This window comes from Miniopterus natalensis, chromosome 1 (genome assembly GCF_054644295.1).
Source record: "Miniopterus natalensis isolate mMinNat1 chromosome 1, mMinNat1.hap1, whole genome shotgun sequence".
Taxonomy (NCBI): Eukaryota; Metazoa; Chordata; class Mammalia; order Chiroptera; family Miniopteridae; genus Miniopterus; species Miniopterus natalensis.
In genome coordinates this window covers 197,336,384-197,362,277 of record NC_142081.1, presented here as the reverse complement: position 1 = coordinate 197,362,277, position 25,894 = coordinate 197,336,384, and the positions used below count along the sequence as shown (strand labels likewise).

General features: G+C 48.7%; 1 protein-coding gene across 1 annotated transcript in view; it reads right to left on the bottom strand.

The window, feature by feature from the left end:
* Positions 1-14,849, bottom strand: part of CLNK (cytokine dependent hematopoietic cell linker) — a 164,623-nt gene extending 149,774 nt beyond the window's left edge. Inside the window, exon 1 of the mRNA XM_087828874.1 lies at positions 14,662-14,849. Within this exon, the coding sequence (XP_087685000.1) occupies positions 14,662-14,849 (188 nt within the window). The remainder of the gene's footprint in view (positions 1-14,661) is intronic.
* Between the last annotated feature and the right edge of the window lie 11,045 nt (positions 14,850-25,894).

The following is a 25,894-nucleotide window of genomic DNA, read 5'->3' as shown; positions in this document are numbered from 1 at the left end:
ACACAGAACGCCTGTTAACTGTGGCATTTTAAAAAACTTGGCAGTTATTTTGATTAGAGCATAGATCGGCCTTTTATGCTGAAAGATACTCTTTCCCCCCAACTTCCAGACTGAACACACTATTTGGCAGGGGGTTAAGAAGGGGCGACATGCCCCCCCTTGGCTTGGAGGTCCCTGACCTCTGACTTCCAGTGCTGTTCCAGGCAGGGTGACCAGCAGCCCCCTTAGACCCCAGGCCTCGGGCCACGGGAGGCACAGAGCCGCCTTTATTTTGTGGGTCAGCTGGTACCAGGGCGGCCTCCAGTCCAGCTCTGGCAGCCGGGCCTGTGGAGAACAGTAAACAAATTGCAGCCGTTGTCCAAACATGTCCTGGAGTTTCCTCTGCTCGAGGCAGCCTCCCCCCACCCCCCGGTGGGGGACATGAGCCCTGGAAGGATTGCCTGGGAGGCGCCTCTCTGTTCTCATTTCTACTTTCAAAATGAAGCGTGGGGAAGCGAGGGCCCAGCGGGGACCCGCGGAGGCAGGTCGGGGCAGCGGCATCTCACCGCCCACCGGGCAGCCGCCTGCTGGCGGGGAGCAGAGCCAGGCCAGGCGCTGGGAGGCCAGGCTCTCGGTCAGCAGCCTGGCACGTCACCTCTGACCATGATAAGCCCGTGGCAACTGATCACAGCCACATTTATATATGCCCGTAATTTGAACATTTTACACATAAAATAGGAATACTGAATACACACACATACACACATTCAAGTATTTTACATATAAAAAGATAAAAAGGTCAAATCCTCTTCATTCATAACAACCCTTTGAGGTAACAAATCACAATCACATTTTATATAGTATATGCTTGCATATGTATATATATTCATGTATAAAAGACTTGAATATATCTGTGTGTATATATATATAAAATATACATATACTGTGTATATAATTATATAAAGATATGCATATATGTAATAATTAATATATATAAAATATGTATATAAGCATACATAGATACACTCAAATGTTATATGTATAAAAAGACCAAATGTTAGAAGCAGACCTGGAACTGAGCGGGACCTCCATGTGGCACTCTGCATTTGCAGCCCTGTCTCACCGCCTCACCATAGGGCAGAAGAAATATTTTTCCATGGTTCCAATAGACTTCTTAGAACATCATAGGATTAAAGAAATAGTTCAGGTTTTAGTTAGGAAATTTTTTCTTTTTCTTTCCCAATCTGACTCAATAACAAGAAACTAACATCTCATTTGCTAACATCTCATCTGCTCGGTGTCCTTGCTGGACTCCCTCCATTGGTTCACTCAGCGCTTACCTCCTGAGCACACAGGGCAGTTCCCTAGGGGCTGCGTGGCAATAAGGCCCTGCCCCGTGGATCCTGGGTTCTGGCGAGAGGGCGCCGGTGATACACAGAGGCTTTGGCAACGCAGTGGGAGTTGGCGTTAGGTACCTTGAAGGGAGATAAAGCAGAGTAAGGGAAGTAGGGAGGCAGGGTGGCCCCCTAGGCGAGGGGTCGGCAGGCCCTGGAGGCGGCAGCGTTTGGCAGGGCCTGGGAGGGAATGGAAGTGCGTGCCACACGGGTACCCGAGACCCTTCGGGCAGAGCCCCGTCGTGTGGGGAGCCGGCGGGACTCCCCCCGGGGAGGACCCGCCGGGCGAGGTGCTGCCCTGGGAAAAAGACCCGGGAGGCCCGCTTGCCCTAGTGTCATCGAGAGAGAAATCTCTGAGGCATTGACCCGAGTGGTGGGCAGCGGTGCTAGCACTCGCCCTGCTCCCCCCGCTCCCCCTCCTTAGGGACTTGGCTAAGCTTAAGATTAACAATGCTTGCATAAGGAGGTACCTTGATCCAGGAACCGTGGCCGGGTTAGAAGTGCAGCATGTCCCAGCTGCCAATGATGTATGAACGGGACAAGAATGGGCATGTAGCATGTCCCAGCTACCAATGATGTATGTACAAGACAAGAATGGGCATGTAAGAACAAGGAACTGGACGGAGAGCAGAAACTGGGCAAGGATCACTAAGTTTATGTGCTTCCGCATTAAGTGTGCTATAAGTACAAGCTGAAAAATAAACTTGGAGCTCAGTCACGTACTGCAGCCCTCCCGATCCCATCCTGTCTCTTGTCTTTCTTTTCCAATCCTCACCCCCTCAATCAGGTTACTGCTCGACTGCTGGCAGGCTCCGGCACCGTCGGGATTGCTTGGGATGACTCTCCTGTAGGGCAGATTGCTAGTTGAAGCGTCAGGATGCTTTAAGGGCTTAGCTGTGTTTGGGGGCATCTGTGCTCAGGGAAGGGTGCTCTCAGTGCCATGGTCACCAGGTAGCTCTGGCTGCTCGGAGCTGCCGGGACGGAGCTCAACCTGGCCACGGGGAACCCTTGTAACGCTGGCTATTCTAGAGTGGGCCCGAGTTTTCAGTAACGAACCACAAAAGAAATAATTAGGTTTTAAGGGGCCACAAGGTTTCCTTCACAGCTGCTCAGCATTTCATCGCAGCGTGAGAGCAGCCAAGACAAATGGGTCTGTTTGTGATCCAACATATAACTTTATTTACAAAAACAGGCCGTGGGCAGGATTTGGTCAACCTCTCCTTTGGAGTGAGTCCCTAAGGGGCCACTGTGTGGGTGGATGTCGCTCCCAGGAAGAAGGTGGCCGCTGCCAGGCGTCCTGGCATCTGTGGGTCTTCCTCTCATTCCCCTTCAGTTTCCACCGTCTCCTCCTGCGGCAGCACCTCCGAGGCCCCTAACCTGACGCTTCCCCCGTGCTGTGGCCGGTCCACCCATAATCAAGCACAGTAGAGTCCTCTCTAAATCAAGAGCATCTCCCCGCAGACTGAAGGGTCTGGGGTTCGATTCTGACCCAGGGCATGTACCTGGGTCTCGGGCTCCATCCCCAGTCCGGGCCCGGGCACGTGCGGGAGGCAACCAACCAATGTGTCTCTCTCACGTCGATGTTTCTCTCTCTCTTCCCCACTCTCTCTGAAAAGCAATGGAAAGAATATCCTCGGGGGAGGCTTAAAAATAATAATAATAATAAATAAAAATAAATAAATAAATAATCGCGAGTCAGTGGCCCTGGGTTAGGGGAAGGGGTAGAGGGGCTGGCGGAGACGAGCTGGGCCCGCAGGGCACTGGCTCCGCCTCGGAGCAGGAGCGCGCTCGGACGGCGCCCTGGAGCCTCTGGGGAGCTGCGGGCCGTTTCCTGGGCGCTCAGCTCTCCTGCGCGAGGTGGATGAGATGCGACCGTGGAATGAAGCCCCAGCTCACTGGATTCTATTACCGAAAGCCTGGAAATGACTAGGATGCTCTGTTTTTCTACACAGATTATTTTTATGAGAACAAGACAAATACTCTCAAGTGATTACTACAGCGACTTCGTTGACTTTTTAGTACACGGCGTTCTTTCCCCAATACTTTAGTGCCACAAATTAATACATTTGAGATGGATGTGAAGATGACCCTGGGCCTATGTCGGTACCCCTCATGCTGGCCTTTGGTGTCACATAGGGGTGTCACTGGCTGTCACACTGCCCAAGACCATGGGGCTCCATGTCCAGCCCATTTGAATAAACACGGAGGCCTTGGAGGGAATGGTGGTTGAAAACCATGACTGACCGGTGCTGTGATTTTGGCAAAAAACACCAGCTCCGAATCACTGTCCCATTAGCTGTGGCATGAAGAAGGCAACCTCTACCTCCAAGGGATCTGGGAAAAATTAAATAAAATGAAGCATGAAAAAATGTCTTCCCACCGCGCCTGGTGCTTAGCAGCCGCTTAATAATGGGTGTCTTCCTTCCATGGGATGAGTGAAGAGAAAAATGAAGGCGTGCAAAGCAAGGAATCATAACCAAGAAATAATTTTCAGAAAATTTTATTTAAACCACAGAAAATTGGAGGAGATGGGTTGGAAATCCTTTCCGCTGTAAAGCTAGAAGCAATAGGCTTTTCTCGTTTATTTCAGCTACCCACGGGCCTCTGTTCCCTGCCATCTTCTGACGCCTCTGCCCTCATTTCCAGGATGGACCTTCCCCAAGAGCCTTACTCACGGGCACCGGCCTGCAGTCACGATGAAGAATGGCAGCGTTCACGCCGCTCATGTTATTTTTAGATATGAGAACATACTGTGTAATAAAGTGATGGAGAATTGCAATACAACCCTCTCTACAGATTTTATAAAAACACGAGGGTCAGCACTCTGAACGTCACAGTTCGAAACATAAACTTGGTCTTGTTATGAAGACCGGCCCCAGCCTAGACCCTGCGATGACTCCCTGTAGCTTTCAGGTCAGGGTCCCTCCTGGTCACAAAGCCCGTCCCCACTTGCTTTTCAGCAAAGCTCTCTGATTCCGCTCACCCAGTGTCCCCCCACACAGCTGAGAGACACAGAACCTCCGACTTTTTTCTTCCTGTCACACCTGGGCGGCTGCTTTATTCCAGCGGTTGGGAGGCTCTGTCCCTGCACCGAGCAGTTAGCTCTTGGCCTGCAGAGAGGGTGCCTCTCTCTTCATTCATCTTTGAACCCACAGGGTCCAGCACGTTAGCCAGGACTCAGTAGGCTGAGCACTGGTGTTTGTTGAATGAATGTTTGATTTCTAGAAGATGATAGCTGTTCAGTGTGGCCTCATCACTACTCTATTGACCCCTGGTCTTATTCTGGGTATAAAACTTTAAATTTCTGGTAATTTACTTCCTTTGTTTTCATTGACTTTATTATTTTCTTTTCTCCTATATAGTTCAAATAAATGTGGTTATCTGGCTTGTCAATTCACAGGAGACTGAAAGATAAATCAGGACAAGGCATCCCTTAGCCTGGGAAGGGGAAGCACGAACGTTTCCCTTTATCCCTTCCAAGGGGGGAAGGGGCGGGAAGCCGGGAAGGAGGGCCCTGACCTCTCTCCATCGCCTCCTGCCTGGCTGGCACTCGCCGTGCCCAGGCGGGCCACTGCGCGCCGAGATTGCCGCTGCTCGAAGGAATAAAGCTGGAGAGGCGAGCTCCTGGCCGCGCTCCCCCGGCTCATGGCGTGGGACAGGCCTGGGATGTGCGCCCTGTACGGGGTTCCAAACCCGTGTGCGTGTGTGTCTGTGTGTGTGCGCACGTGTGTTTCACCCGTAATGCCATAAAAGAAGGTAACGTGGAGAATAGGGAAAGTAAAACATGTTTCTGAGTCTGGGGGATAATTTTGACAGCGGGTCTTATAAAGTCCTGGCTTCCAAGGAAAACGGTTAGGCGGCTCTCTTTGGAATTGCGCCCTTGGAGCAAGCTTTGGGTGTGCTTGTTAAATCCCTGAGCTAAGAGAAGCCCATTTAGGCCACGATCTCTGAATCCAGTTCTCCTTACATGTCTCTAAAGTGCCTTTTGTCCTGCTGTGCGGGTCCCAGGTGAGATCAGAGGCCACAGAAGGAAGCAAACCGTAGGCCTTTGTCCTTCACCCAGGTTCTCACTTTTGATCTCTTCAGAGCGCAGAGCAGGGACCCTCGGGGTGCAGGAGGGGTCTGCAAGATTGCTGGCGGCTTGACTGGGCCCCATCTGCCGGGTTCCTTTCCAGTCCTTGGTATCAACCGAGCTCCTTAAAACAGAGAACTGTCCACTCCAAGCTGTTAATCGATGCCGCTCCCCCCCTTTGTCCCCCTGGCATTTAATAACTGCGCCGAGCCAACCTCCGCCCCGCCGCAGGATCGAATCCAACCCGCACTGTTGACGGGTGGGCAGTGCAGTCCCCCTGGCAGGTCAGGAAGAGTCGGCTTCCATCACTCACCCGCGCCACTGGGGCGGGAGGGGAGCTGAGTTCAGGTCTCCCAGTCACCCGAGTTTTGAATGCCACGCTAAGCTGGCGGGTGGGTACAGAAGCAGAAGAACCCTAAAGAGCTTATAGTCTGGAAAGAGACATTAATACTCAAATGCAAAGCTTCATTGTAAGCACAGATGTCATGAAGGGTAGAAATGATGCAGGGAGGGTTATACATTCTGTGTAGGACATTCACTGAAGGCGTTGCTAAGACGGGGATGCCTTTGGAACAGCGTGTGGGAGTTCTCCAGCTGGGTAGGACTCGGAGAGGGGCTCCAGGGGCAGGGAATGGGGTGCGCAAGGGTGGGGAAGATCGGGGAAGGGTGGGGAGGGTCAGGAAAGGGTGGGGAAGGGTGGGGAAGGGTGGGGAGCACTGGGGAAGGGAGGGAAGGGTAAAGACACCAAGCATGCCACCAGTCAACGTGCATTGGGAGGGAAGTTCGGGTGTCTGGCAGCTACACAAGAGATGAGATGGGGAGAAATGAGTTAATGAACTTCAGTGTGGACAGAACCAGAAACACTCGAATGCCTAAGACTTATCTTAAAGCTCAGCTCACAGGAGATCATTACTTCGGAGTGATTTAACTGAGTAACCTATTAGAAAATCTTAAGACATTTTTTAATTAATTTCAGAAGGCACAGTGAGTGCACTCCCAGATTCCCTGTCCAGATATTAATTCCCACTTATTGTTGCTAAGTCCCAGAATAAATACCGACGCTTGAAATCCTGGATGGCGGGAGTTAACGTTCTTTCCTAGGAGAAGAAAAAAAAGTAAAAGGCTCAACACCGTTAAATCCTACCTCTAATTAAAATTAGGAGCGGATTTAAATTAATATCCAGAAATAAGCCAACAGCTCCAAGAAATGAATACAAGTGTTAGGAAATGATTAGGTTTTCCCGCAAATAGCACTAACACTTTCTAAACGCATCTGCTCTAGACTAGAGTCGGCGAAGGACGAAGTGGCTCCTTTAGTGACTTAGGAAGGGGACTGAGTAAAGATACTTAAATTCTGGGGGCTTTATTTTAAAAAAACCTATCTTCCAGGGTCCCTAAAATCAAGATAGAGTAGATGCACAGATCCAGGTGTACCCCTGAAATTTCTCTGCTTGTGTGCAGAAGATTTCCTTTAAAAGGCACTCAAGATATTCACCAACCTGGCAGGAATTCCAGGGACAACTTGGGGCTCCCGCCAGCAAGCTCTGCCTCATTTGCAGACTTTGAGACCGCACCCTGCCCTGGATGGAGGAGCTGGAATTGTGTGCAGAGTCCTGAGTCTGCCTCTAGAAACCGTTTCTTCTGTTGGTGCCTCAGTCTTCCTGTCTGTAAAATGGAAACAGGTTTGCCATGAACATTACCTGAGGGGCATCTGTGTCCACCCTTTGTGAGAGGAGCTCCAGTTCTTGTCTGATGTCACCATGCTGCTCGGCACCAGTCCCTCCTATTTGTCAGTCCCTCCAGTTCTCTTGGACTCTTACGTTACTCCCTTAGCTCACCTTCCTCCCCCTGTGCAGCTCTGCTCGGAATGTCTCCACCCCGCTGAACTATTCATATGAGTGTGTTTTTACGTACCTGACCCTTGGTCACAATCTCTCATTGACTTTCTATTAACTATTACATCTTCAGCTCTGCCGTCATGGTAGAACCCAGCACATCTTTCCAAAAATGGGCTTCTAGTCATGCTGTTTCCAGCCACCAGATCCCGCCAGGCTCTGGCCCTCCTCTGTGCCTTGGGCAATCGCAACTGGCCTAGGATTTCATTCTGGTATTTCTCACCACACACACACACACACACACACACACACACACACACCCCCTCGCAGAAGCCCCTGAAATTCTTGGACAGTCAGGCAGCCCTCCCCTCCTCCTACCTGAGCGGCGCCCCCACCCCTGACTGTGGGCTCCCTGAGAAGGGACCCGGGCTCTCCCATTCTTTCCCTTCAGAGCCGACCTTAGAGCAAGTGACTGTTGGATGCCACTGCTCGCCCCGGCCAGATGTCCACCACCTGATGTATATGGACATGGGTGGCCTCTCTTGTGCTCTCTTGGCAACTCTGAGCAGCTTTACCAAGCTCGGCAGGGGGCTGGGTCCAGTTAATTTTGTTTCCAGATCGGCAGGCATGTGACAGAGGGTGACAAGACCACAGTCGTTTGGAGAAAGTGCCTGGGACTCATAGGGTGAGGACCCAAGGAGGGGCTGCCCCACTGTCAGTCCCACAGGCTCCAGGGATCGTCTCCTCAGGAGCCCGAGTCACTGCGGCAGCCACGTTTCCCAAAGCTCCTTTCAGGGCAGAGAGATTATTTCAGTTAATGTGGATTTTGGTCACACTTCAAACATACCATTCCAAGGGGAAATAAACCCCGAGGCCTTCTCTTTAAGGCTTCCCCATGCTCCCCTCTCTCCCCGCGCTCAGTCCCTGCTTCCCTGCCCCAGGAGGCGCTGGCTCAGGAGACCTCTCTCTCTAACACCCTACGGTGCTCCGGTCCCTGTGGGACGTGGACTGCAGGGCAGGCTCCTCACTTCACACCACAGCAGCCACGACTGGCTTCAGGTCACAGAACCACCCTCCCCTCCAGCCACCTCGCATTTGCCCCTCCCTGCTCTGCGAGTGTGCGAAGAAGCCGTTGAAGGCTCTGTGACAAGCTGTTCCCGCTGCCATCCCAATTTATCATGTTTCCAGCTTTTCCTGGCTTATTTCTGCTTAGTGAAACATCAATATCTTCACGCTCCACTCTTTTATTAAGTATATTAAACAGGGGAATTGAATTCACAAGATGTACTTTGAAAAGTACAAGTGCTCTGTAAACAGAGGCAGTATTAGAATTATTATCACTGCTGTGAGTTTTTCTCTTGCTATAGTTAGTGGGTTCGTTGCTCAGTCTAATATGATGTTCTGTCGTATACAGATTTGGTGGAACCTGCTAATCGCTTCCCCAATATCCATTTTCCCTTCCTTTCTCAGTAATGGAACTTGGGGTGTTGGTTCCAGGTCAATGTTACCTGCATTTCCCATTTCCCCTAGTGACTGGGAATGGCCACATGACCCAATATGGGACAACTTTAATGTGAGCAGAAACTGTTGGCTGGACTCCTATGAATGATCCTTAAGAAGCGGCCTTGGCTGCCTAGTATCCATTTTTCCACTTTTTTTTACTCATTGGCTTACCTGGCATGCAGACGTGATGGTGGTGATTGGAGTGCCTTGTGACCTTGAGGACAATAGCAAGAGACCTGCAGTGACTTGATCCCTAACATCCTTGAGCCAATAAACCAAAACCCCAGACACTTGCTCTGGAATTTCTTATTATGCAAGAAAAAATACTGCCCCCCCCCCAACTTGTCTAAGCCTCCATTCTAGGGATTTTCTGTTGTGTGATGCTAAACCTAATCCCCAGATGACTTGGTCATCAAGGGGAGTAGATTGCATTATAAAAGTCCTGGACTAGAGTCTGAGATCTGGTAACTGGTCTTCCAGCTCCATTTTTCTCTATCACGTCTCTGTATTTTAGGTAGTGTTCATCCCACTGCCTTGTGTAAAGTCCTTGCCATGAGGATAAAGTCCCAAGCCCTTGTTGGAACTCGAACCCTGCCTGCCTCCCATCCTCTCACCCACCTCGTTGCCACTCTCTGTCCTGAAACCACACTGACCTTATCACTGGTCCAATGCGCCCCCGGTCCTCTGCTTTTACCTTCTGATGTGCTGTGGCTTCTGCTGGCAGCCCTCCTCCCCATCACGGCTCCCTCTTTAGATATCACAACAAGTGGAGCGCTGCTGAGTCCCTCCTAGACTGGCTCCTTCCACGCCACTGTGATAACTTGTCCCTACTTTCTCAAAGTCTCGCCCATTAGACTGGAGACTCAGTGGGAGTAGGGCCTCCACTCATCTTGTTCAGCAGCATGTCCCTGACCTTTAGTCTAGTACTTGTCACAAAGCAGGTGCTCAGCATATAATACGACTGTAAACTTGAGCAAGTCTTCTGTCTCCTCTGGGAGTTTGCTTCTGGGGGAAAGCAAAATTAAAGTTTCAAGTGCAAATAGTTAATTTGGAAGGTGATCCCAGGAAAAAGCGGGGGAGTGGGGCAGTGAAAGGGAGAAGCAAAGGAAGCTATCAAGGCGGGTGTTGATGAGCAGGTTCACTGTGGGCACCGAGACTGCACAGAACACTGCTCGGAGTTGCCTTGCCTGAGGGTCCGGGGAGCTGGGACATGAAGCCGTGGTCCCCACCAGGGATCGTTGGCGGGGTGGGGTGGGCGTAGGAGGAGGGGTGGCGATCACCCATAGTGCTGACCTCCAGGCGTGCAGGCAGAGAGAATTTGTCTTCCGAAACAAAACATAAACAAAAACAACCAAGCCTTCAGGGAGGGAGCCTGGATGCTGACAACTGGAAGTGAGGCTCAGGGATGGTCCACACTTCTGGGGTAAGAGTGGGCACCCACGGTGTCCCCCACTTCACTGCACCTCCCTCAGCCACGGCTCTTCTTCCATTGAATGGAGGCAGCAACTGGCAACTGCCTGGGCTGCTTCTGCAGATTGAACTGTTGACTCTCTTTGGATCACTGCTCTTCAGATAAATCATTAATCAAACAATACTGTTCCATGGCCTTATTTCCCTTGGAGTGGGAACATCTATTTCTTCTTAGGTTAACATTGTAAAGTATTTTTTTGAAACCATGAGCCAAAGAGAGCCCTGCCAAACCAGGAGAGAAAGCCCGATGGGGATAGTAAGGTAGACATCACTTCATTTGCCAGTTTGTAATTGTAACAAATGGGAGAAGTTCTAGCCAGGTGGGCACCATGGACAGAGGTGGGGCTTCTGAGTCAGGTAGATCTAGTGTCTCTTCTGCCCAGATACAAACTTGGGGGGATTTAGGCAGGTAATTGAGCTCTTCTTATCTATAAAATAGGGGTGATAATTCCTATCATGAATATTTGTCAAGAAAGTGGCAAAGATGAAAGAATGAAGAAATGTAGGATTGTATAGAAATAGGGATTTGGGGTCAGATTCTCTGGGTTTCTATTCCAGCTACACCATATTCAGAGCATCTCTTAATCTATGCTTCAGTTTTCTCATCTGTTTAACGGGCATAATAATAGTATTGTTTTATTATTTAGCTTTCAGGGTAAATGAAGTACATAAAAAGTTGCTGGTACTGAGAACATACTCAATAAAGGTTAGTGGTAATTAGTTTTATTAGTATATGGTGTTAACATTGTTATTTTTATTTTTATTTTATTTTATTTTAATATATCTTTATTGATTTCAGAAAGAGGAAAGGAGAGGGAGAGAGAGATGGAAACATCAATGATGAGAGAGTCATGGATCGAGCCCGCAACCCGGGCATGTGCCCTGACTGGGAATCGAACCCCGATCGCCTGGATCCTAGGTCGATGCTCAACCACAGAGCCACGCCCGGCTGGGCAACATTGTTATTTTTTTAAATAATAGTTTCTGTAGACTTTTCACCCTCCTTGCAACTGTATTCTTGGGATTTTCACAAAAAGTAAACACATCTTTTGATGGTAAACTTTGACTTGCAGTTTTTTATACCAAATTCTATTTGCAGGTCACCACCATTCATGTTCTTTGCAGTTTTTAATCATCTGGGAAGTTTCAATTTAGAAGGGGCCTGGGGCTTCAGATGATTCTTGCAGAGACAACGGGTGATAATCCAGTGTTCAGCCTTAAAGCTTCTCTCTCCTATTAATCCCAGGTCTCCCTGTCCCCCAGCACTCACTGTCTTGCCGGTGGCTGGATCTAAATGAAGGTTTGCCATAAATTATACCGGCTAACCCGGAGTCATCAGACCTCTGCTGAGGGGCAAGTCGCTAAATGGTAAAAGTGGTAATAGTCCGTGTTGGTGACACCCGAGTCACTTCTCCAACTTCAATAAGTGTTGGTCTAGCACATTTACACATTACCCCAGGCACCTCTACGTTACTTCAGCCTTAGGGTGCAGAGCTGACATCTTAACAAGAATGCCTTTTACATTTGGGCCATCAGGAGTCTCTTTTCAGCCGTGACTTTAATGGCCCGTTACAGATGGAAGTCAAGTTTGCAGGAAGCAGAACGTTCACGTGTAAGGAGGGCTAAGAGTTCAATGCATTTTCCAGGAGAGCGTTTCTTTTAAAGATCAAACTCTGCCCAGACTTGTAGGCATTGGAGCACTCGAAGAGATCTAAGGGTCTTCTAGCTATAATTGCCTCTTTTTACAGAGAGACTTCAGACTCAGAGAGGTTAATTAATTGCCCGAGGTCACGTATAGCAGAGCTTCTCAAGCTTTAATGAGGATCCGATTCAGCGGAGGGCATCTCGTTACAATGCGGAGTCTGACTCAGCGGGTCCGGGGTGGCACTGGAGATCCTGCATTGCGACACGCTTCCAGGGGGTGTGGCTGCTTCTGGTCTGTGGGCCACTCTGTGAGCAGCAGGGATGTTCCATGAGGGGAATAAGAAATTGGGGTTTTTAATACTCAATTTATTGTTTTGCTTTACCTCCTGGATTATCCCTTGTTGCTGAAAACCACAAAGGCGTGGAGTGATGATGGTCATTCATCACATGGGAGGAGTGGTTACTTTTCAATTAGCTAGAGTCTGAATTTGAAAAATGTTTAAGAAAATTGTCAACAAATAGACTGACTAGTCAATTTGAATGTCATTGAGGTGCCCAAGCATTTTGTGGTGGGTGCTGTCATGTGTCACACAGAAGAACCATTCTTAGGAATGAAGAATGCAATCCTACATTTCCAGAAGAGCTGCCAACAGACAGCCCTCAGCCTCTAACTCCCTAGAATAACACCTTCAGCTCAAGCAAGCCCCATTACCCAAGGTCATTCCCTTTCTCAGGAGGTTCTGCACCCAAAGACTGATCCATGGACCCAAGGTGGTCGTTTTTCCTGGTCCCCAATTATATTATTGGAATAAGCTTGTATTATGAGCTGAATACATACATTCTTGCCAAGTTCATGTGTTGGAGTCCCCACCCCCAGCACCTCAGATGGAACTGCATTTCGAAATGGTTCCCTAATGAAGTAATTAAGGTAGAATGAAGTTGTCAGGGTGGATGCTACTCCAGTGTGACTAGTGTCCCTACGAGAAGAGGAGGTGGAGACACAGACACACACAGAGGGAAGATATGGGGAGGAGACAGCTATCTGCAAGCCAAGGAGACAGAGGCCTCAGAGACGATAACCCCGTCCACCTTGAGCTTGACCTCCACCCTCCAGAAACGTGAGAAAGCACATTTCTATTGCTTAAGCCACGGAGCACGTGGGCTTTGCTAAGCTGCCTGGGGAAGCTGACACCGCCTCGTGGGTGGTTGTCATGACTCGCACGTTGATCCCTCGGCCTGTGGGGCGAGAGCTTCTGTAACGGGGAAGGCCGAGCGGAGGTCTCTGACACTACTGTCCCCCAGCCGCAGCAGTGCACCTACGACAGTCTGCGTACTGGGGGAGTGGTAGAAAGTAGCATCGCCCCTAAATACTTAAAAGATACGGGGAAGGTGGTTCCCACCCTTTCACAGTTAAATTGCCCAAACTGGTTCCTGCAAGCTCCAGAAAGATCCTGGAGGGTGACAGACTTCTGTTAACTCCTCCAAATAGCACCCCAATGGCAGCTGTTGGGCCAGACGTGGGATCTTTACTACAGCAGGTTAGTATGTCTTCAGGTATGTGACATGTGACCACCAAATTGGCAAATCCACCTTGTTCTTATCAGAAAGAGACGCGCTCCGGGACTGGACAACAGTGTGCATTTGCTGTCCTGCCCCAGGGCTCTGCAAGCACTCCAGCCTCTGTTGCAATATGTGGTCTCAGTAGGAAGATCCAGGACCAGCCGACATTGTGCAGGACATCGCCCAGGCCACAGTGCTGATGATTTGTCCTAATTAGACCGAATGAGCAGGACACGGTTAGTCCATTGGAGACCTGGATGACAGACATGCTCTCCAGTGGGCAGGGGACAGGCTGCTCAGTGGTCCAAGCCCGCCGCCCCTCAGGTGTTCCTCTTCAGCCAGGGTGCAGGGAAGGAAAAGTTGGGACATGCATTTAAGTCTAGAGTTCTTGGCCCACAGACATTCTCCCATCGTGGAAGGAGAAAATGGCTTATTTTATTTTAGTGCCTGTCTTCCCACGGTCCTTAAACCATATGAGAATCTCACCAGCCATGACCAGGCTGGACATGTGCATTTTCTAACCTGTCACGGGGACAAATGTTTGTCTGTGAGTATAATATGAATCAATACAGGTGAAACAGTAGCATGTGCTATGTAATAAATTCAACAAGTATTAGCAGGCCCCTTTGATGTTAGCTTTTGTTGCTCCACAAATCCTGAGTGTCCACTGTGTCCCCAGCTCAGCTGAAGAAAGCTGTCTTCTAATACCAGAGCTAGCAAACGCCTGAACTGAATTCTAACAGCACTGTTCTGAAGATAAAATAAGTTAATATAGATTAAATCTTTAGAACAATCGTTTTCTTTTTGGACCAGGTGGTTCTGCACGCGTTGTCTCACTTAATATCCTTAACTCCCCAGCAAGGCAAGCCAACCTTTCCTTTCTCTATATGCATTATGCGATTCTGAGGCTAAAGGACCTTCTCAAGGTCACAGGCGCGCAAGTTGTGGAGCATAATTTGGGCCCGCGCTCCCTGACTTCGGAAAGCATCCTTTGTCCGTTGCCTGGGTTGCCTCCTTGGGGTGCAGAAGTGAGCTCTGGGGGCAGGTGATCTAGAAGGTACCACATCGGCGGACAGGACGAGGGCGGCTTGCATTCCCCAGGCAGTGAGGACAGTGGAGTGGCGCCGCGTTGGGTTTGTCTACACTCAGCGAAGGCGGTGCCACGGCACCTGCATGACTCAGTCCCAAAGAGGGCTCCCTTCACTCCTGGCCTTCCCAGCGGGCAGGGAGCCGGGCGTGCGGCTGGGGCCGGGCAGCGGGCGCACCTGCGCTGCCAGTGAGCCCCGCCGGTGCCACCTCGGCTTTCAACAGAAGGCGGATTTCGACAGCTGGGTGAACTCCACCTCCAAGGGGCCACTGCTCGTGTGCTTTCATGAGCCGCTTGCGTTTCATCCGCGCTAACCCCTTTCTCCTGCCTTACCGTGGGGGCGTCGGGCAGGAGGGATGGACCAGGGGTGGGCATCGGGCCGGCGGGCGAGCCAGGCGGCACTCTTGCCGTGAGGGCGAGCTCATTTTCCTTGAGAGTGCTCTGCCCTCGCTAGCTTTCAAAAGGCTCAGCTTTAGCATTCCTGCTCAGAGCAAAACGAAGGGCAGCCGCTCACCCCGAAACGCCCTCCTGCGGAAAGTGGTTCCAAGGCGAACGGGTAGACGCTGAGTACACCAAAGAAGGTTCAGAAAGGACTCACGGCCCATTGTTAGTAATGGTGGCCCCTGGGGAAAATCTGCATATAACAAGGTCACAGCCGTTGACTTGTCACCATATATGTTTTCGAACGCTTGAATGCTTCACTAGACGAGCGTGCCATGTGGAAGAGAGGCGCAGTGCCCTAGAAACTGCTGGCGTGGCAGCCCCTGGGGTGTGGGCAGCGAGCAGAAAGGGACGGGACGGGACGGGGCTTGCTGGAGGCTCTGTCAGTGCCGCCTTCTTGAGCTGGCTGTTGGTGGGCAGGTGTACGCACTCTGGGAAAATTCTCCAAGCTGGCCACCGAAGACATGTGTGCTTTTCTAAGCATGTTATATATATGTGTGTGTGTGTATATGTATATATATGTGTATATATATGTGTGTGTATATATATGTATATATTCAAACATTCAATATGTTTAAAAAGTTAAACAAGCAAGAGCCTATAAGGTATATTTGGGAGACTGCGTGACCCACTCACTTATGCATTTATTTTAAAGAGCCCAGCAATGTTTCTCGTGTCTGCTTTGTGACACTAACTGAGAATACGGATGTGACTAAGTGTGACTAAGGTCCCCTTGAGAAGACCTAGCCTTGTGACGGGGAAAGAAGTTACATTACAGCAAAGAGAGGCTGGCGTGTGTTTCTAATCACTGCTGCCACTAGTTACACCACACGCTGTGGCTCAGAACACCGTGAAGTTACCATCTTACTGATGGGAGGCTCGAAGGTGCAGCACGTCCTCCCCGGGCTGAGATCCGGGGTGTCCCCCGGGGGCCGGGGGAGCATGCGCTTCCTCTCCTCTCCGGCTCCCAGGGGCACCTGCATCCTCTGGCTCACGGTTTCTGCATCCAGGGCACGCGGCTCCCACCTCTGCTCTCTATGTCACGTCGCTTTTTCTGACTGTGTGTCGTTCGCTTCCCGGTTCCCATTTTTTCACACCAGACCTCCCAGGCACATTCAGGAATGTCTCTCTGTCTCCACAGCTTTAGCTCACTCACATCTGTATAGTCGTCTTAAGGTAACAGATTCAAAGGTTCTGAGGATTAGGATGAGGGCTTCTTTGGGGGTGTCATTTTTTGTGGGTATAGATTGAACATTTGCGCCCCCAAATTCATATGTTGAAACCCATTCGTGCAATGTGAGGTGATTTGGAGGTGGGGCCTTGGGAGGTGATGAGGTCATGGGGGTGGGGCCCCATGAGTGGGATTAGTGCCCTTATAGAAGAGATCCCGGGGGCTCCCTCGCCCCTTCTGCTTTGTGAGGACACAGCGAGAAGGTGGAGTCTATGACCCAGGAAAAGGGCTCCCACTAGTTAGAATCTGCCAACACCTTAATCTTGGACTTTCCAGCCTCCAGAACTGTGAGAAATAAATGTCTGTCGTTTACGAGCCACCTTGTCAATGGCGTTCTGTTGCAGCCGCCTGAACAAACGATGACATCTGTCTAACAGCGTGTATGATGCAAGGGGCTCAAAGTAAGGGAAGCGGGGGAGGCGGCAGAGTGGTCAGCGTGGGGCGTGGGCACGGATGGGAAGCAGCGGGTGACAGGCAACACTCAGGTGACCTGCAGGAAGGGTCGGAAGCCAGGTGGAGACAGGCGTGCACGAGAGATGCCGAGATGAGCGATGCCGAGATGAGAGACGCCGAGATGAGAGACGCCGAGATGAGAGACGCCGAGATGAGAGACGCCGAGGTGAGAGACGCCGAGATGAGAGACGCCGAGATGAGGGACGCCAAGATGAGAGACGCCGAGATGAGAGATGCCGAGATGAGAGACGCCGAGGTGAGCGACGCCGAGGTGAGAGACGCCGAGGTGAGAGACGCCGAGATGAGAGACGCCGAGATGAGAGACGCCGAGATGAGAGACGCCGAGATGAGAGATGCCGAGATGAGAGACGCCGAGGTGAGCGACGCCGAGATGAGAGACGCCGAGATGAGAGACGCCGAGATGAGAGATGCCGAGATGAGAGACGCCGAGGTGAGAGATGCCGAGATGAGCGACGCCGAGGTGAGAGCTTACGTGTCAGGCTGCGCTGCGGGTCTGCCCAGCTCGCCTGCCCAGCTCCAGCCCCCACGGAGGAGTTTTCTGAGGAAGCAGCCTTCTAACCAAGCCTGGCTGATGAGTAGGGGAGAAATGGGAAAGGGGAGCGGGGGTGCGCATTTCACGCAGTGGAATAGGCCTCTGCCGAAATCAGTGGGGAAGGGGCGTGGAGGGCGCACAGTAGTTATGAAAGCTGGTGGGCACCGTGGGGGCTGGGCTCAAGGGACAATGTCCGGATGGAGACCAACAACACCTTTCTCACGGCCTTGAAGGCCCTGCGCCTTCTTGTACCTGCCTCGTCTCCTAATCTAAGAGAAACGGGAAGCCCCAAAGGACTCTGAGCCGAAGAGGACATCCCCAGGGATCAAAGCCTCAAACTAGGAAAAGTCACTGCAGCTGTGGGGTTTCAGGTAGCATCTTGCAGGAGGGAGCAATTTAAGGTCACCAGAGCCCATTGAAATCTCACCTGTTTCTAGACAGTTCTTCCTCAGCAACATCCTCATGATGACAGGCCTTTGCACAGATTTTTTCGGAAGCTTGAGAGAAAAACAATTTAACTTTGCTCAGTGTCTTTCCCATTCTACAAACGACCTTCAAGTTGACATGCTTTGCAGGTTACTTAATATGTGAGAGGGGCTGCAAATTATGAGTTATGTCTTTGTCATTGTCTTGATTTTTGTGCAATTAAGGCTCTTCATTTCATTTCTGCTAAGAAGTGCCAAAGTTAGAGGGCCTGGGGCAATAGACACATGGCACTTAAGATTCAAATATGATTGCTACCTATGTTAGTTTCTCACTATAGTTATTGTCCTGGAATTGATGTTATTTCATAGCCATGGTCATCCTAGCTTTCCAGACTATTCTAATAGTATTCTTAGAGTGAACGTTGTATTTCGGCCAGATTTCTTTATTCTCCAGTTCCACAAATAAACTTTATAATTCCCCATCTTTCTGCCTTTTCTCCTGCCATTGTCCCATCCACCATCCCTAGAACTGACAACCCATCCTTCAGGGTCCCAGCGTCTGCATTTTTCCATGGAGCTTTCCCTGACAGAGCCAAGATACATGCTATGTTTTTCTCTTAGTTCTTTTGACATTACTGACACAGCGATGTGTGCTGGAGGGACATGAACTTTGAAGTTCATGAGTCCAGGGTGACTATTTAATAGCCTGGGGGAAATAATCCAATACCTCTGATTTTCATTTTCTACACTTCACAAATGAGCAAACAAAAGCAAAACTAAACTCTCTTTAAGAGGTAAAATGCTCTTCAACAACCATCTGCCCCTGGTTTGTTCTGTTTTCTTAGAGATTAGAAAAATATCTTTAGGGTTAGTTGGCTCTGTTTTCCAATAGGCCTTGATAGGTTCAGTTGGGTATGAATGATGATGACCTCCTCTGCCCCAGGCAGAGTCAAGAGAGGAGGGCAAGGACAGAAGAGCTGTATTAGCCAAGGTTCTCCAGAGAAACAGAAATAATAGAACACACACAAGAGCACATACACAAAATATATATAGATTTCTCTTAAAGAATTGGTGAATGTGAATGTTGGGGTAGTCAAGTCTAAAATTTATCTTCAGGGAGGCAGCCTGAACCTTTTAGCAAGAATTGATGTTGCAGTCTTGATTCCAAAGGCAGTCTGGAGGCAAAATTCCTTCCTCATTGAGGGACACCAGTCTTTTCTCTTAATGTTTTCAACTGATTGGATGAGGCCCACCCACATTATGGAGGGTCATGCACTTTACTCAACATCTACTAAATTCAGTGTTAATCACATCTAAAAAGTGCCTTCATGGTGACAGTTAGACCGATGCTTGACCAAATAATTAGACACTGTGGGCCAGACAAGTTGACACATAAAATTAACCATGACCTCAAGAAGTGACTTGTTCCTCTAAGAACTTAATAGCAAGTGGGAGTCCCTGGGGGCAGCTTGAGAGGCTGGAAGCAGTAGTGAAAAGATGTGGTAGAGATATTTGAGATGGTCTTGTGAAAGAGGGGCCCTGTATAAATCAGTAGAAAGTAATCAGGAAAGAGAAGCAGCAGCCAGTGAGATTCCCCCAATATTATGCAGGGTAAAAGGACTTTAAGAAAAGTGTATCAAAACATTCTTTTAGGAATCTCACTCCATAGTGTGTTTAACGAAATCCTTACTTGTTAATCTCAATTCTTTAGTAAACTCTGAAAAGTATTTGTTTTGTGGTCACTTTGGAGAAACAAAGGAGAAGGAGCTGTCTTGACATTTGAACTGTTTGAGAATAAATAAATTATGGGAGATGGGGCATGAGTGAGAGACAGAATCCATCAGAGACAGGGAATTGGAGCAAGAATTGAATCAGAAGTGAAGTCCTCATGATCTCTGGTGGTGGACAGTGGGTTCTGTTCTTTATGAAAAATGAGGTATAAGCTTATCTACATTTAAAAATTCAGGAGAGGTGACTCAGAAGACAAGAGCATCTAAGGTTACTCAGATAAGCGACATCTGGGTTATAGCCTTTTGCAGAATTGCTGGGTGGACACATTGTGCAGCATATCTCCAGACTTAGTACAATGCCCAGCACATAGTAGGGGCTCGGTACATGGCAGTTGTTATTGTGGTCACCCTCATCATAGTTATTAACATGTAACGGCTCTTTGTGAATGCTTGACCCACACAACGCTTTAATATTTTTCAATTTGGTGCCAATATTACAAAATATGGAAGTCTTACATAAAAATGTGGATTTCTTTAAGGTTCTCTTAAAAAAAAAAAGATAAATGTACCTACTACATTTCCAGTACCAAGTGGTGTTCAACAATGTTTAACGAATTGATGAATAAATTAAGAAATGAGTGACTGAGCGGAGTCACCAGTATATCAGAATCTGTTTGCTCCAATAGGGCAGGGACTCTGCCTGTCCTGCTTGTCTCTATATTAACAATATGCTAGGACATAACATTGGCTCAACAAGCATTTGTTGGAATTAAGGATGAGCCCTTTCATGAAGAGAGCAGATGATCTGCAGAACATGTTCATTTGAAAGCTCGCGGGAGTGCCAAGTGAGAAGTCTAAATGTAGCCTCCTGCTTCTCTGACCATCAATTACTAGAAATTGAGGGTCTATTTTATGTCATGGGCCAAGAGGAAGGAACAGAACCAAGGAGAAAGGGACCTTGACTGTGAGCCAAATTCCCAAAGACGCTTTCCTGGAAAACAACCTGGGGCTGTGCCAATAATTGCAACAATAACTACTATTTACTGAGAGCTCCAAGGATACCAACTGCTGAGCTAAACATGCTCACATCCAGCCCATTTAATCCTTACAACAACCCAGTGGTTTTATGTTCCGGTTATCTATGACTACGATAATGCTGCAGGGCAAAAAACCGACAAGACCCGCAATGAGAGCTCATTATTGCTCACACATCTGGGGTCGGATGAGAGACAACCAGGCAGTTCGGCTGATCTTAGCCGGCTAGCATGTCCGGGAGGCAGCTGGTTACTGGCTGATCTTGCCAGGCTTTGGCGAGAGTGAGTCTGCTCCATGCACATCTCATGCCCCAGCAGACACACCAGGGCACCGGCTCACCTGTGCAGGTGCTTTTTGAAGCCCCCATTTGCATTACGCTTTCCCCCATCATTGGCCAAAGCACATGAAGAGGCTGGTCTAGGTTCACAGGGTATGGAATCTGCATTATGATGCTATATTTTGGTGAGGAACTCCACAGTCACACCGACAAGGGTGTGGCTTCTTGGAGAACAAAGAATTATGACCACTGATGAAATAAGTCTACCACAAGTAGGTAAAGTTCATTTAATTTTTATGAGGAAACTGGAGCTTATAAAGCCCTTCCCCCTCCGAACTGGTAGTGTTGAGTTTCAAACCCGGCTCTCTGTAGATTCGCCTCACGTTTATTTACAATCATCCTAATTTTAAGGAACATTGATGTTCATTAGGTCAAGAATACGAGCTCTGCACTCCAAGCTGAAAATAGTGGGGCAAATAAATCTTTTTTCTCTGTAAGAAACTGGAGAGATGGTGAAGAAAATGGATGTCTTTGGTAAAACACACTGGGTGCTAAAAATAAAGGTGGAGAGCAAGGGGTGAGGGACCCCAGTAGGAAAAGAGACTCAGGTGAGCACCGAATGGAAGGGAGTAGAAAGTTTCCCCCCAGTTGTTGATGCCGAGGACTTGGAAGGTTAGAGGAGTTCCCCGAGAGAGTGGAAGCAGAATCCCAGTAGGTACATCAGTACAAGTGGATTTGTAGAGGCGAGAAGTGGGGCGAATGGGCCTTTCAGAAGTTAGATGAATGCTCAGTATTCCTGCAGCATGGGTTCTCGGAATTTAGAGGCATCAGAATTACCTGGAACTCCTCGTCAACAAGCATCCTCAGGAATCCGCCTGTAGAAGCTCAGTCAGCCTGTCTGGCCAAGAGGCCAGGGCTCACCTTTTATCCTGCAGCTCAGTGCATCTGACGCAGGTGTGCACGGAAACCCACAGCTTGAGAGGTTAAAGCAGAAGGCAGGAGATGCGACAGGATGCGGCCAAGTCACTGGGGACTGGATTAAGGAAGATCTAAAGAGACCTTTCCAGGGTACATTTCAAGACCTTCCCACAGGTCTTGAAAGCTGTGTTGAGGAGTTGGGAGTCCCCCCCGTGTGCCGTGAGGACCTCTCATGCGGTTACACCGGGGAAACATGATCGCCACACTGAAAAGTTCAGGCCCTTGCATTGTGTTCAGGTGAAAACTGGGAGAGATTTGAGGAACAGACACCATTTAGGAGGTGATTGTATTAGATCAGACGAGTCACAGAAACTCAGGTGACTCTGACTTGTTAGATAATTTATCCCTGGGCACAGTTGTAAGTTGAATGTACTTGGTAATTATGTGCCTAATTACTGTGAGGTGAAAGTAGCAGAGACATCAATATAACAAATATTTTACAATAAAACCAGTGTGAAATGTGTGTATTGGGGTGGGAGAGACACAGACTTTCCAAATGCCAGTGCTCATGAACTGGGTTGAATATACATTTGGTGGGCTCTAATTTTTGGTGAACTTCATGTGGATGGGATGTGTTCATTCAGAAATGAATCCCCTACCTGATTTCAACCTCCGTTCAGTGCAATCCTCACGGAGGGGAAGTAGCTCCTTTACAGAAGGATCGTTACACGTACGCATCTCCTCCCGAGATTAATTATACGATCTCTCTGGGTCCATTCTATTAACCTGTAATTAGGATGTAGAGATACTCATGCTCCATGACACACATTTTAATTACAACTCACCATGTGCCGATATTACACACACCATTGAAAATAAGCAGGAACAAGGAAATTGTCTGCAGAGAAAAACATAGCTTTGGCTCCTGGCCTGGGTCCTAGGCACAGTGGCCCTGGCTCCCCATCTCCCTTTATCCAGAGCTTGCTGGTAGACCTCCTTGTGAAAGGTCGCAGGAGGGGGGAGTCAGCTGCCTGGATATTGTATAAAATAATTTGATTCAGATCCACCAACCAGGCTTATCTGAACCTTCCCTAAGGCCTCCCTCTTGCCCTCAGTGTATTTCAGACCAGAACCGATGACTTAGCATGCATTCACCAACAGTAATAAGAAAGACTTTTGGGAACCGCGGGTCAGGAATTAGCTCCCCGTTTTAGAGATGAAAAATTAGGACTTGGAAACAGGATCGAACTCGGACTCTTCTGATTTCGGGTCCAATTCCCATTCTAAATGTTCTTGTCCATCTACACCAGGCAGGTGTGAATCCTAGACCACATCCTTAGAAGCTGTGTAACGGGGCTTGGTGCCTCCTCAACCCGCCTCCATCTACATATTTAAGAGGCATTTCCGGAGCCACAGTGCCTGATCGAATGCTGTGAAGGGGCCCCAGTTTCCTTTCTTGCTGAGTTTGCAATCTAAAATGAATTACACTTTTGATGGGTGCTGTAATTACAAATGAGTTATAACATGCTGGGAATATTCTCACTTGTCAAAACATAAATGTTCCCCACGTCAGCTGGACTTACCTGTGTCTGCTCTGACCAACATTTAAGGAGCCACGAGTTCTCAGGGTCACACAAAGTCTGGCCATTGCAGGAACCCCAGAGTGAGCCCCAAGCACCTAGCCTGACTTGAGGTATGAATGGGCCTACACACAGTAGGTGGTCAGCAGATATCTCCAGAAAGGTTTTATCTTTTTGTCATTAACTCCCTTCGCTGTCTTTGTCTATCACCTAATTATTGGGGAGGAAGGAAAACCAGCAGTCCTCAAGTGATCAACTCTTAATTTTTTTTAAAAATATATCTTTATTGATTTCAGAGAGAGGAAAGGAGAGGGAGAGAGAGAGATAGAAACATCAATGATGAGAGAGTCATGGATCGGCTGCAGCCCGCAACCTGGGCATGTGCCCTGACCGGGAATCGAACCCTGATCGCCTGGATCCTAGGTTGACGCTTAACCGCTGAGCCACGCCCGGCTGGGCAAGTGATCAACTCTTAACATGCCGCACCTCACCTCAAGCCTGCAAATAGCTTCTGGCTAGGAGGCATCATTGTTACTTCGCAGGTGGAAAATTGAGGCTCAGAGGGAGCTGGCGACTTTTCCATGTGTTGGAGCTAGGGCTAAAACCCAGATGTGTGCGACTGCAGCCCGGACACACCACAGTAACGAGTGTGTTAGTCAGTCTTGACTCACCCACAAACCTTGAATTCCTGCTTTGTTCCGATCGCTGCTCTTGTGCCCTTCACTCTTTGAATTCAAAGTAAGATACTCTGCCTTCGGTGGCTCCCGGCCTAGTAAAGGGGGGGGGCAGCTAGGATAAACCACTGAATGTAAAGGGAGAAAGAATAAGAAATTTTAAACAGAAGAGTGCTCACTAATGAGGGAACGCCAGGCTCTAGAGCCCTGAATCTCGGTGAACAGAAACACGCACACACACAGTCCAAGTACAAATTCTTATTTCTCCACGAATTCATTTTGTTATAGGTGGGGAGAGCTCCTCATCCCCACTGGTTGCTAGTGGGAGTGGGCTTCTTGCAATACCTCCAGAAAAGGGATTTTCTGAGACTTGTTCAGGAAGATGAAATATTCTAGAAAGATTTATTTCTGTGGAATCAAACCACTGAGTTTCCAAGGTCCCATTTCCCTTTGTCCCACCAAGGAAGAAGTCCCATTTTGCTTTCAGCAGGGCTCAGGTCAAAGCCAGTGTCCAGAGTTTCCACTGCATGTTAGGGCATAGTCCAATCCAACATCAGGCTAGCTGAGTCTGTGTTTCCAGCTGCAGTCCAGCAGTCCATTTCATGGGGGGTCCGCATGGCCGTGAGCCATGTGTCTACGGAGGGAAAATGGGTGCAAAGCCAAAGGAACCAGAGAGCCAAGAGAGAGAGTTCCTTTGTTTAAGGGATTATGTATTTCCAAATTCTTGTGGGCTTGCATTGGCTCTACCCCCTCCTAGCCAATGATCTCTGTTTCCAGGTTTGACTGACAGGCACCTTCTCTACGTCATCCTGACTTTATTATGCATATGCATCTATCTCCCCTTTGTTGGACTCCTTCCCCCAGTGATTTGCAGGGAATGGGCCAGTGGTTCCCTGGGGAGTGCAAAGTGGCAGCTTCCTGGTGAAGCTGCCCAAATGACACGCCTATAACATCTGTCCTTCCCTTTGTTTCTTTTCTATTATTAATAACTAGCCAATTACAATGATATAAATTTGATCTGAGGCAACTTCTACTTCGGTTGGACCAAGAAGCTGCCTGTAGCTCTTTTTCTGTTGAGCTTCAGTGTTTAAAATATCTCCAGAGCAAGCTAGGAAATAACTTTCCATTTTGCCAATGTTTGCTTTTCAGTGTTTTGAATGAATCTTCTCAGAAAACTGCTAAGCTAATTGAAGCACCACCATTTCAGCTGAAAAAAACACTCTGCTTTGCTTGTGTACTCTGCCGAGCCAGCAAGGGGCAGGAGCTGGGGAAATCATTGTTTTCAGCCTAAACACCAGGTGCAGGACAGAAAGGTGCTTTTTGTTTTGATTTGTTCTGTTATGGGGAGGACAGAGGCTGACATCCAAGGACCACTTCCCGCTCATAACAGATATTATATTTTTTTAGTTCAGAAATGCAGAGAACAAATAACCGGGGAAGGAGAGGTGACTTGTCCAAGGAATTAGACAGAGGGAGGCAGTAGGTCCCCAGCCAGGTCGTCCCATCCCAGCGCTGCCAGCCACATTGGCCGAGACCATGTTCTCCCTGATATCTATGAACTGATTAAATGAAAAGGTTGGGATTTAAACTCAGCTCTGACTCCGTGCCCTTATTTGTTTATGTCATGTGCTCCAAACATGCCATTCAGCCTCTCATGAGTGTGAGGCACTTAAAAACATTCTTTAAAAAAAACACGCAACACTCTGAAAACATTCTCAAAAGGAACATCAAAACTTTCCATGAATCAAATTTATTTGAGTAAAGTATTACCTACCCTTAAAAAAAATTCAACTTATTTTCTTGATAGGTTTATAAAACTGGGCTATTTCATCATAACTCCAGGTATGTGTAATATGGTTTTAGAAGTGTTCTGGGGAGTAGGCAGGTTCTTCTCTCCAAGGTCAAAACAAAACTGAAGGGCATGGGGTGGGGGGCAGTGTTCACTGATGTTATAACATAATAGGGAATACGATGAGGTATGTCACCTCTGACTTAAGATCAGCAAAGGGACACTGACACTTGGCAAACTTACG